At 32.7% G+C, this 13,198-nt stretch overlaps 1 protein-coding gene across 1 annotated transcript; it reads left to right on the top strand.

The window, feature by feature from the left end:
* Nucleotides 1–4,909: 4,909 nt before the first annotated feature.
* On the top strand, nt 4,910–9,546 carry LOC139886348 (transcription factor LRL1-like). The gene is made up of 5 exons (XM_071870131.1): nt 4,910–5,242; nt 5,491–5,643; nt 6,607–6,672; nt 8,910–9,020; nt 9,331–9,546. Exons 1-5 carry the CDS (start codon nt 4,910–4,912, stop codon nt 9,511–9,513), a joined length of 846 nt encoding a protein of 281 aa, XP_071726232.1. The 3' UTR covers nt 9,514–9,546.
* Nucleotides 9,547–13,198: the final 3,652 nt, after the last annotated feature.

The raw sequence follows: 13,198 nt of genomic DNA, 5'->3' as shown, positions 1-13,198 counted from the left end.
TATTATATGGTTGAATGATCGAAATCGAATATGCCCCTTTATAGTCTGGTAATCTAAGAATTAGGGAACAGAAACCCTAATTGACGCGAATCCTAAAGATAGATCTATTGGGCCTAACACACCCCATCCAAAGTACCGGATGCTTTAGTACTTCGAAATTTATATCATGTCCGAAGGAGGATCCCGGAATGATAGGGGATATTCTTATATGCATATTGTTAATGTCGGTTACCAGGTGTTCACCATATGAATGATTATTTTTGTCTCTATGCATGGGACGTATATTTATGAGAACTGGAAATGAAATTCTTGTGGTCTATTAAAATGATGGAAATGAATGATTATGATAAACTAATGAACTCACCAACCTTTTGGTTGACACTTTAAAGCATGTTTATTCTCAGGTATAAAAGAAATCTTCCGCTGTGCATTTGCTTGTTTTAAAGATATTACTTGGAGTATTTCATGGCATATTTCGAAGAACGTTGCATTCGAGTCATTGAGTTCATCAAAGATTACTATTAAGTTAATTTATAATTGGATAGTGGATATTATGAAATGGTATGCATGCCTGTCAATTTTCGATGTAAAGAAAGTTTGTCTTTTAAAAACGAATGCAATGTTTGTAATATGTATCATATAGAGGTCAAATACCTCGCGATGTAATCAACTATTGTGAATCGTTTATAATGTATATGAACGGGTCCTTTCAGATATGATATTATTCGGTTAGGTCATTTAAATGTAAACTGGATTTGCAAGTTGGGTGGGCATATACAGTTGGGCCGTGAGCTTAATATAGCAATTGGGCCGTGGGATTGTTTATGATATTGGGCCGTAATATTTGGGTTTTTGAACTTGATTATTTGTTGGGCCGAAATGAGAAAAGGAGGGTTAAGTAAATTTCGAGTATGATACATTTAAGAATGAAATAGATGGATCAATGGTCTAGAGTGTTGGTGTTTGAGCAAAGAGTCTCGGGTTCGAGCCTGGGCTGCGATATATTTTTTTTGGAAGCTATTCTTTAAGGTAGTATACTTATTATTCACATTATTATTATTATTATTATTATTATTATTATTATTATTATTATTATTATTATTATTATTATTATTATTATTATTATTATTATTATTATTATTGTTGTTGTTGTTGTTATTATTATTATTATTATTATTATTATTATTATTATTATTATTATTATTAGTATTATAATTAAACATTATTAGTATTACTATTACTAACAAAATCATTATTAGTGTTATCCTTATTATTAATATGATTATCATTATTAGTATTATTTTTATCATTATTGTTATTATAATTAAAATTACTAACTACAACTTTAGTTTTAAATAAATTTCGTATATAAAATATAACTATATTTTTATGATCTTAAACTAAAAAGATAGATTTTATAAATTAGATACAAACTTTAAATATATAGAAGTGTATATAATAAGTATACTACTTTTATTAATAAAATTTATTTTTTTTTTGTTCATTTAAGTTTTAATATAACTCGAACTTATTAAAGATGTTATCATATTAAAAATTATGTGTATTTAAAAATATTAATACTAAGTACATATCTAAAATATTTTAATAAAATATATAGTAGATTATTATGATAATTTAATAGTACATAAAATAAATATATTTAAGTAATTATTAATATTAAATTTAATATCACAAGTATATTACTAATATCAAAATAAATATTTATTTGAATATTGTTATATGTGTTAATATATATATAAATGTTATAGGTTCGTGAATCCAAGACCAACCATGCATTGTTCAGTTCCGTCGTATGCATATTTTTACTACAAAATATCGTATAGTGAGTTTCATTTGCTCCCTTTTAAATGCTTTTGCAATATATATTTTTGGGACTGAGAATACATGCGCTGCTTTTATAAATGTTTTACGAAATAGACAAAAGTAATCGAAACTACATTATATGGTTGAATTATCGAATCGAATATCACCCTTTTTAGTCTGGTAATCTAAGAATTAGGAAACATAAACACTAATTGACGTGAATCCTAAAGATAGATCTATTGGGCCTAACAAACCCCATCCGGGTTACGGATGCTTTAGTACTTCGATTTTATCATGTCCGATGAGAGTCCCGGAATGATGGGGATATTCTAGACGCGTTTTGTTAATGTCGATTACCAGGTGTTCACCATATGAATGATTTTTTATCTCTATGCAGTTTGTGCGAAATACCTGATATGAGATGATGTTTATGAAAAATGAAAATAGAAATCTTGTGGTCTATTAAAATAATGGAAATGATTGTTATGATAAACTAATGAACTCACCAACCTTCTGGTTGACACTTGAAAGCATGTTTATTCTCAGGTATTAAAGAAAACTTCCGCTGTGCATTTGCTCATTTTAGAGATATTACTTGGAGTCATTCATGGCATATTTCAAAAGACGTTGCATTCAATTCGTTGAGTTCAATAAAGATTATGATTAAGTAAATGACAGATTAGGTCATTTATGGTTGGATATTATGAAATGGTATGCATGCCTGTCAACCTTCGAAGTAATGAAAGTTTGTCTTTTAAAAACGAATGCAATGTTTGTAAAATGTATCATATAGAGGTCAAGTACCTCGCGATGTAACCAAATGTAACGTATTCGTCCAGATGGATTAGGACGGGTAACTACAAAATAGCCACCAACTAAAAAAATAAATAACTTGAAAAATCAAACTTACCAACAGAATTAGAAAATTTCACATTTATTCATCATATAATATTGGACCTAAAATTCAGTTAATCAAATATAGGCTCAGATAAGTGGGTGAAATCAAACAAAAGAGTGAGAATTGTACTGGTTGCAAAGTGTAAGTTGCCATGCCAAGATACAAAACCATTCTAACCCATTTGTTGACCCATTTCCTACCAATTAATCATCACAGCTTGTTTTAGTAACTTTCTTTCTAGAAAAAACCATAAATTTCTATTCGGAGTTGTGAGAGTCATCAAGCACAATCGTTAATACAATTGCCCCATGTGACTAAAGAGAACCACTCAAAAAGTGTGTTACTAATCTTTGTGGTCCCCTTAGTGGCTCCGACATATACATTGACGAAGCAACCGAAAGTAAATCGCCATGGTTGTAATCCGGAGATTGCCCTGCCAAGATACGAAAATATTTATTCAAGTTGCTCAGCTCTTGGGCAATATGTTTACCATCACAGCCTACTTCTTAGCAAAAAATTTGTTGGCTGCAAGCCATAGGTTACGATGCCAACATATGTTCCATCTTTTTCGATCTTAACCCACAAGTCAGGCCTTGTGTATAGTTCTGCAAACAAACGACACATATCAATAGGAGCCCTGGAACATATATTGCTAATAAATATGCACGAAAATCAGAAAGTCATACGCGACGCAAGTTTAGAACTTTATCTATTCATTCAATTCCATTTTTATTTAGTTACTTTCATCTTTTTGTAAAAGAGTAGCCTTTCTAGATTTAACTATTAAAAGCACACATAAGAAATCCATCACAACAGTATGGAAAAAAAACAAAAGTTTCAAGAAAGCTACAATAATGAAAGCCTCTAAAATTGTAGTCTGATGAAGTACAAACCCATAGCAACAGTATTTCACATAGGAACCCAAAATAGTTTTGTTGTTGTTGTTGTTGTTGTTGTTGTTGTTGTTGTTGTTGTTGTTTTTTGGCATCAAATAATCACAACAATAACCTTAAATCATATTTTAATTATTGTTTTATATGCAACAACAGAGCACACATAAGAAATCCATCGTAACAATATGCAAAAAAACGAAAGTTTCAATATAGTATTAAATAATCACCAACAATAACCTTAAACCATGTTTTCATTATCGCCACAAAACTTTTGGTCGTTTTATCAACCCCCCCCCCCCCCCCCCCCCCCCAAAACAACAACAACAACAACAAAAAAGGGGGGGGGGGGGAAATACAAAAAAACCCCTAACAAATGTGACAACTTACACCCCAACCCTCATTTGAGGGGTATAACGTATAAAATCAATATTTTAATAAAAAATCTTAGAATATGTTAAGAATTCATTTTGAATAGAATAATTTAAACAACATCAATTAACGAATAGAGAATTACCGCCAACAGAAACCCTAATATGACTACGGCAGTATATATAAATCCACGACCACAACCATCCCAACGCATCCGGACGGCCAAAATCAATCCCAGTAACCACCATAACCGGTCCAATATCAACTATTACAACCATCAATTAGCAAGTAATAATAATACCCAATAACAGGGATGAAAACAGTCACCAATAACACTGATTAGGATCTGGTACCCATCGATTACGATCTCGTATGAGATGGGAGTGCCAAGATGTCAGGCTAGAGGGATTAAAATCGCCACCAATAACACCGGCAAAACAAAATACGGGGGTATAAAACACACTAACGCCATGACCATCGGTAGAAGTTTACCATCGGAGACGACGACAGGCGAGCGGCGATGTGAGGCAACAGTGATTAAAACGTCGCTGATGAGAGATGGAGAGAAAGGATGTGGTAGAATCATCTGGAGAAGCTGGGTATGGAAAATATGTAGGGGTGCCTTTACTGTTATACTGTGGTTGTTTAAGCCAATAGAAATGCGTTTTTTTTAGGTGATTTAGTATGTAGATAGATAAATAAATAAATAAATAAATATGAACCACCCGATCCATATTCAATTAATCAGATCCGAGTATCTATTTTCTTTCACTACCTTTTCATTCGCACCTAAAATATAAAAAGACCCTTCACCCTTTTCACTTTTTATTTTCACCGTCTGGAATTATTTAGTTTTCACTCTCCAAAAAACATCTTTCTCTATCTACTCCAAATTTACCAGTCTGTGGTGTCGATCGTCTCCAAAATGCCGCAGAACGAGCCTACCGCCATTGACCCAATCGCCGGTGGAACCTTTTCACGTCTTCTATTTTCCGACGCCGACGACTCCATCACCGCTGTTGGTTTTAATAATACCACCACCGATAGTCATTTCACATTTTCTTCAGATCAAAAAGCGCCCAAAATGCTCTGTTTTGGAACTGATTACACAAACAACAACAACAATATTAACGTTGCTTCTTTATCTTCCCTGAATTCCAAAACAACAACAATCACCGACGACAATAACAATAACTCATCATCATCGCCGTCGTCAACTACCAACAGTACCACCACTTCCTTATCATCAAATTCTAATGTGAGTTTGCTTTTTTATCTTGTTTTTATTTTATTTTATTTTATTTTATTTTATTTTATTTTTATGAGTGTACAATATAAGGGCTTATATATATATAAAGTTGTTGAATACTATATATATAATTATTATAATTATAATTATAATTTATATTTATATATAATCCGACAAGTATAATATAATGCTCCGTATTCTTTTGTTTTTTGTTTATTTGTTTGTTTCTCTATTATTTTTGTCTTTTGTAATTACAGTTGAAAAGAAATGTGGGGTGTGATTACTATCGACCTGTTGTTCTTCCAACTAAGTTCACCACCACTGGCACCGCCGTAGCTCCGGCGAGAACCCCCCGCCGCAACTACAAGAAGACAAAAGTTGAAAACTCACTTCCGGCTAGCCATGCAAAGGTTAATTAACTTGATTCCACTCACAAAATCCAGTTGTAATAAACTAGTACGGGGTACTAGTTAATATTAATAAACACTTCAAAAGTTTTTGATTTAGGGTGTTAGTGACATCTGAATAACTTTAAGCTCAATCATTCAAACAATTTGTTTTGAACTATTTATAATTGAAATACTCTTCTTACCGTTCAATATATTCATTACTTAAATATCATTTTTAAATTGGGAGATGATTCTACACCAAGAATTAATCCATACACACAAACATACTATTATACTCTTACTTTATAATTACGAAGGTTCAATTTCCTAGATAAATTTAAGGATATAAACGTAAATTTGGTGCAAAAAAGTGTGTATGGATCATGTGAGAATCAACCCCTTTTTTAAATTATATTTATATCTAACATTATTTATCAGATTATTATACTTTTAATTATTATTTATTCATTTAAAAGATTAATATATTGATTTTATATCAAGTAATGGTAGAGTTCACTAACACTAATTATCAAACATGTTATTGTATTCATAAATCAAGTTTAATAATCAGGTCATTTAGTGCTTAATTGTTCCGTTTTATCAAACACACCCACCCTTGGATTCTCTCAATTTAATTAGACAATTTAATTTTCTTGAGTGTTAATATAAATTGAAGGGAAATTGATAAAAATACCTTCCGTTAAGAGATTATAACAATTTTTCTAATTTCAATATGGGCGATGTGCTAAGTCATATGCAAAATTGCAATAATTTTTTTGGGGGGAAACTATAATATTACTTGTGTAAGATTAATTTTTTAATTTTTCCTCAATTGAAATTTGACCGATATAGTTTCATGTAAATTTCTTCATTTGTTTATATGATTTTCAATATTTTCTAGTTTTTACATTCCATATATATATATATATATATATATATATATATATTCTATCGAATTTATTTTTGCGTTATTAAAAATTATAGGTGAAGAAGGAGAATTTAGGGGAAAGAATTGCAGCACTACAACAGATGGTATCACCTTATGGCAAGGTTTAATTTTTAATATGCTTGGCCTTTCAAAAAAAAATATAATAATTAAATTATTTACTTTTTTGTTATACTACGTAATATATAAAATATATAAAAATAAAATAATACGGAGTAATATGAATTATCGATAAAACAAATTAGTTAATTATTATATACGGAGTAGTAGATTAGTGTCATGAGAATGTGTGTGCAGTTGGGGTTTGGGAGAAGTGCAGACCCCACAGTATGGATGTTTGAGTGACTTCGTAAAAATCGTCAAATGTCTACTTTGACCAGAGTCAAATATTTAATCAACCAAAAATATATTTTCTGGTTTGACTACAAGTCAAACATGTTTAAATGGTACGATTTTAGAGGAACGGAGTGATTTATGTTGGTAATTGTTTTAACTTATTTTCAAGTTGTTTTTTATGTAGAATAATTTGTATGGAGTGATGATTTTTGTTATTGTATGCACTGTTGTAAACGGCGTCCGTTGTGTTCGTTTCGACGCCCATTGCGGCTTTTTGGTGACTAAACCGTTTCGACCCCGTCCCGTTTTCTTATAAGCTGGTCAATGGTCAAAAGTCAGGTCAAATGCAGGAAAAATTGGGTTAACGCCAGTCAAAAGTCAGAAATTCTGTTAAAATCGGTCAAAAGTCGGTCAAATCAATCAAAATTGACTTAGTTTAGTATTCCATTTTGTATTATATTAACGCTAATAGCAATTATAGGTACAAACTTGTCAACGAAGGTTTTTTAGCTCTAAAATATGTGTAAATATATTTATATATATATATATATATATATAAGTCAACATTAGTCAACATCCGTTTCGACCCCGTCTCGGCCCCGTTTTTTCCGTTGCGACATTTTGAGGTCGCTACCGTTTCGGCCCCGTCTCGCGTCTTTTTCAACCTTGATTGTATGTAAATAATTGACTAACCTTGCTAAAAATCATTCTCAAAATAATCTTCTAAAATATTAAATAAAATCATGTTTGTGAGATATGGACTATGGAGTATTAATTAATTAATGATGATTAAATAAATTAAATCCAAATCAATATCCATATTATATCTAGGGTTTTACTAACATATGTCATGATGACATACCTTAAGTTGCATTTAATGAGTTGGTAATTTCTATAAATATCAGAATTTGTAATTATTACACGCACAGAAATGGAAATTATAAGATTGAATTAATGAGTATTAAATACAAATAATAATATATAAGGGAATTCGGTGTTCATTAAACGCTCTTTAACATATGCCTCTGTGGCATAAATAAGTTAGTAAAAGACAAAATTTCATTCCTCGTCCCTGAACTTTACATCAAATTTGACTTCTGGTCCCTTTTATTTATTTATTTTTTTTTTTCATCCCTCGTCCCTAATGTATCACAATTTTACATCTCTCGTCCTTTTTAGGGACGAGAGATGTAGAATTGACAGAAAGAAAAAGGACGAGGAGTCAAGAAAAAGGACGAGGGATGTAGAATTGTGATATATTAGGGACGAGGGATGCACAAAAAAAAAAGGACGAGGAGTCAAATTTGATGTAAAGTTCAGGGACGAGGAATGAAATTTTGTCTTAGTAAAACCCTTATATCTATACAATCAGACTATTACTTTCTTTTTAAATCCATATTATTAGATAGAACTGGATAATATATTTGATGTGTATAATTATAAGTATCACAGGTAGGGCTTGTGTTCTTTTATTTGGTAATGACTAAGTAAACATTGCATTTCATCATATCATGAACTTTAATTGTATAATTTGTATGATGATCGTTTTTTTATTATCATTTGTTTGCACAATCTGGGTATGGTGAATAATACTTGCTATTCATATTTGTCTGACACAATAAAGTACCAATTAGTACTTGACTGTCTCAATGGAGTACACTATATATTTGAGTTCTCGTCACCTACAAAGGATATTATTTGAAAGAAATTCCTTGAGGGTGGCCCGAAAGGAAGGTTTTACCGATCCGCTCCGGGACTAAGGTCCGGCTCGCCTGCCCCGTATGGGATGGTTTAAGGGTCGGATCCCCTGAGTGTGGTTCGGGTTTCCTGCCCGAACGCGCGTGTGTGTGCAAATGATGACTAGGCTTCGGTCCGGACTGATGCAAACTTGCCGTTAAAAAAAAAAAAAAAAAAAATTTAGCAAACGGAATAAGTGATTAACCACTATTTAGCCAAATCACACGTAAACATGTGTGTTTATGGGTGGTGTAATTATGCGTGACAGACTGATACAGCATCCGTGCTACATGAGGCGATGGGGTACATAAAATTCCTACAAGAACAGGTGCAAGTCTTGTGCTCTCCGTATCTAAAGCGTCTCCCGACTAACCAAATTGTAAGTGTACCCCCACATTGTAAATTTCTACTTAAGCGTTAATTTAGATATTTAATTAGTGATGAATATTTAAAGTTATTTGGATGTTCTCTAGTTTTCTCTTGTTCTAACTCCCATGTATAAAACACTATAACTATAATTGCACAAAATTAAATTAATCTATGCTACACAAATTCAAAAAGTATGCCATAAAACGTAGTATGGATAATAATAAATGTGTTAAAACAAAATCTTTAAAGAACGAGAAGAATAAGGGTTGGTCAAACTTAATTAATTACTACTTACAATTAAGTTATAAAAATTGATTCAGGTAAATGATCATGTGGATGGAGAAAAAGGAAAAGGAGGTGGGGAAAGAAAGAACAGTCTGTGGAGCCGAGGTCTGTGTTTGGTCCCAGTTGAGTGCACCCTCCACGTGGCAGAAACCAATGGTGCTGATCTGTGGTCACCAGCTGCTATGGTCAATCGCCATGGTTCATCACCACTGCACTAATTATTTAAGCTACAACAGGACTACCATATCGTATCATCATATCGTATCGTATCATATCATATCTTTTTATACTATAATTTTTTGGATTTTTTGAATAGAAACTCTTTTGGGTAGTGGATAGATATGGAAGGTGGGTGGTTACTTTTACGATGGTCTTGTTGCCTTTTTTTGTGTAGTCTCGTCTCTCGGATATATTGAAAGAATATGAATCCGTGCCTTTTCTCATTGCCTTTGTATGCCTTATATGCATCATATACACAATAGATAACGATTATAATTCTAACAACCAATCCTTTATATTAGGAATTGGCTTTGCATACAAATCTATAGCATGCCAATTACTCCTCCGCAGTCGAAGCGCTGGTAATGCCGAGAGTGGATCTAAACTCTTCGAACAGGTGCCTCGGTAAACCTTTTGTGAAGATATTTGCTATCTAGTAACGAGTACTATCTGGTAACATGTACTATCTCGTAACGAGTAGGTTCATGTAGCACACGAACTTGACCCTCGGCCACCTTTTGACGAACAAAATGAATGTCAAGTTCAGTGTGTTTAATATGTTGCTGTTGTACGGTATTTCCAGCAACATAAATGACACTGACATTATCACAAAAAACTAGAGTAGCTTTGGAATTTGGACAATGTAATTCAAGTAGGAGATTGTGAAGCCAATAGGATTCGGCTACCACAATTGCTACACCACGATACTCGGCCTCGACACTAGGGGTGTGTTTGGATGAAAGTAGCTGGAGCTGGAGCTTGTAGCTGGAGATGGAGCTTATGAGATAGAGCTGGAGCTGGAGCTTATTTTTTAAGCTGGTAGCTGGAGCTTATTATTTTTTATAAGTGTTTGGTAAACTAGCTGGAGCTTATTTTCCAGTTCATAAGCTCTACTTTTTTTCATAAGCTACTAAAAGTAGCTTATTTTTTCAGAGCTTATGATTTTCATAAGCTCTACTTTTTTTGTCTACCAAACGAAGCTTATGACTTAGAGCTTATTAAAATCATAAGCTCAAGCTCCTATAAGCTCCCATAAGCTCCAACAAGCTCGTCACCCAAACACACCATAGATCTAGAAAGAGTTGGTTGATGTTTGGACGACTAATAAATTAAGTTATCTCCATAGTAAACTCAATAACCTGATGTAGATCGCCTAGTATCGGGGCATCCACCCCAATCGGCATCCGTAAAAACAACGAGGTCACATCAGCGTGACTTGATAATATGTAACCCGATTGACAACGCACTCTGTAAGTAACGCACAATGTGTTTGATGGCGAGCATGTGGATATCCTTTGGATCATGCATGTGAAGGCACACTTATTGAACACCATAAGATATATCCGGACGAATGAAAGTCACATATTGTAACGCACCCGCTAAACTTCAATACTTAGTAGGATGAGGGTACTACTTTCCATGTTTTGAGTTTAGTTTCCCATTTGTGTCCACTGGTCCACGGGTGTGATACCAAGCTCGCGGGGCTTGTTTCAAGCCATAAAAGTCAACATTGAATATCGGCTAATATATAATGAAAGTCACCATTGAATATCGGAAGTCCTTGAAGCATCTTAATCAGAACATCTCACAAAACACATCGTTTTTAGTACTGCAAATTATATTTTGCGGATGACCTTTTACTTTGATAACTGTGACGCCCCGTACAAAACCATCGTGTACGGTTCATCAACAACAAGATCATTACAAGGTCAAACACTATATGCTGTTTGAAAATCAGTTTTGCATTCATAAAAAGATAACGTTTTACAAAAGATAACGTGCTTCCTATGAATAGAAGTGTTAACATAAGTATGTGACCCAAAGTGAAATGTCCCGTTCTTATTGATTAAAAACGTTCCATATTAATTGATTTCGTTGCGAGGTTTTGACCTCTATATGAGACGTTTTTCAAAGACTGCATTCATTTTTAAAACAAACCATAACCTTTATTTCATAAATAAAGGTTTAAAAAGCTTTACGTAGATTATCAAATAATGATAATCTAAAATATCCTGTTTACACACGACCATTACATAATGGTTTACAATACAAATATGTTACATCGAAATCAGTTTCTTGAATGCAGTTTTTACACAATATCATACAAACATGGACTCCAAATCTTGTCCTTATTTTAGTATGCAACAGCGGAAGCTCTTAGTATTCACCTGAGAATAAACATGCTTTAAACGTCAACAAAAATGTTGGTGAGTTATAGGTTTAACCTATATATATCAAATCGTAACAATAGACCACAAGATTTCATATTTCAATACACATCCCATACATAGAGATAAAAATCATTCATATGGTGAACACCTGGTAACCGACATTAACAAGATGCATATATAAGAATATCCCCATCATTCCGGGACACCCTTCGGATATGATATAAATTTCAAAGTACTAAAGCATCCGGTACTTTGGATGGGGTTTGTTAGGCCCAATAGATCTATCTTTAGGATTCGCGTCAATTAGGGTGTCTGTTCCCTAATTCTTAGATTACCAGACTTGATAAAAAGGGGCATATTCGATTTCGATAATTCAACCATAGAATGTAGTTTCACGTACTTGTGTCTATTTTGTAAATCATTTATAAAACCTGCATGTATTCTCATCCCAAAATATTAGATTTTAAAAGTGGGATTATAACTCACTTTCACAGATTTTTACTTCGTCGGGAAGTAAGACTTGGCCACTGGTTGATTCACGAGCCTATAACAATATATACATATATATCAAAGTATGTTCAAAATATATTTACAACACTTTTAATATATTTTGATGTTTTAAGTTTATTAAGTCAGCTGTCCTCGTTAGTAACCTACAACTAGTTGTCCACAGTTAGATGTACAGAAATAAATCGATAAATATTATCTTGAATCAATCCACGACCCAGTGTATACGTATCTCAGTATTGATCACAACTCAAAATATATATATTTTGGAATCAACCTCAACCCTGTATAGCTAACTCCAACATTCACATATAGAGTGTCTATGGTTGTTCCGAAATATATATAGATGTGTTGACATGATAGGTCGAAACATTGTATACGTGTCTATGGTATCTCAAGATTACATAATATACAATACAAGTTGATTAAGTTATGGTTGGAATAGATTTGTTACCAATTTTCACGTAGCTAAAATGAGAAAAATTATCCAATCTTGTTTTACCCATAACTTCTTCATTTTAAATCCGTTTTGAGTGAATCAACTTGCTATGGTTTCATATTGAACACTATTTTATGAATATAAACAGAAAAAGTATAGGTTTATAGTCAGAAAAATAAGTTACAAGCCGTTTTTGTAAAGGTAGTCATTTCAGTCGAAAGAACGACGTCTAGATGACCATTTTAGAAAACATACTTCCACTTTGAGTTTAACCATAATTTTTGGATATAGTTTCATGTTCATAATAAAAATCATTTTCCCAGAATAACAACTTTTAAATCAAAGTTTATCATAGTTTTTAATTAACTAACCCAAAACAGCCCGCGGTGTTACTACGACGGCGTAAATCCGGTTTTACGGTGTTTTTCGTGATTCCAGGTTTTAAATCATTAAGTTAGAATATCATATAGATATAGAACATGTGTTTAGTTGATTTTAAAAGTCAAGTTAGAAGGATTAACTTTTATTTGCGAACAAGTTTAGAATTAACTAAACTATGTTCTAGTG

Source organism: Rutidosis leptorrhynchoides, chromosome 1 (genome assembly GCF_046630445.1).
Source record: "Rutidosis leptorrhynchoides isolate AG116_Rl617_1_P2 chromosome 1, CSIRO_AGI_Rlap_v1, whole genome shotgun sequence".
In the NCBI taxonomy this organism is placed as follows: domain Eukaryota; kingdom Viridiplantae; phylum Streptophyta; class Magnoliopsida; order Asterales; family Asteraceae; genus Rutidosis; species Rutidosis leptorrhynchoides.
This window is presented reverse-complemented; position numbering and strand designations above follow the sequence as displayed.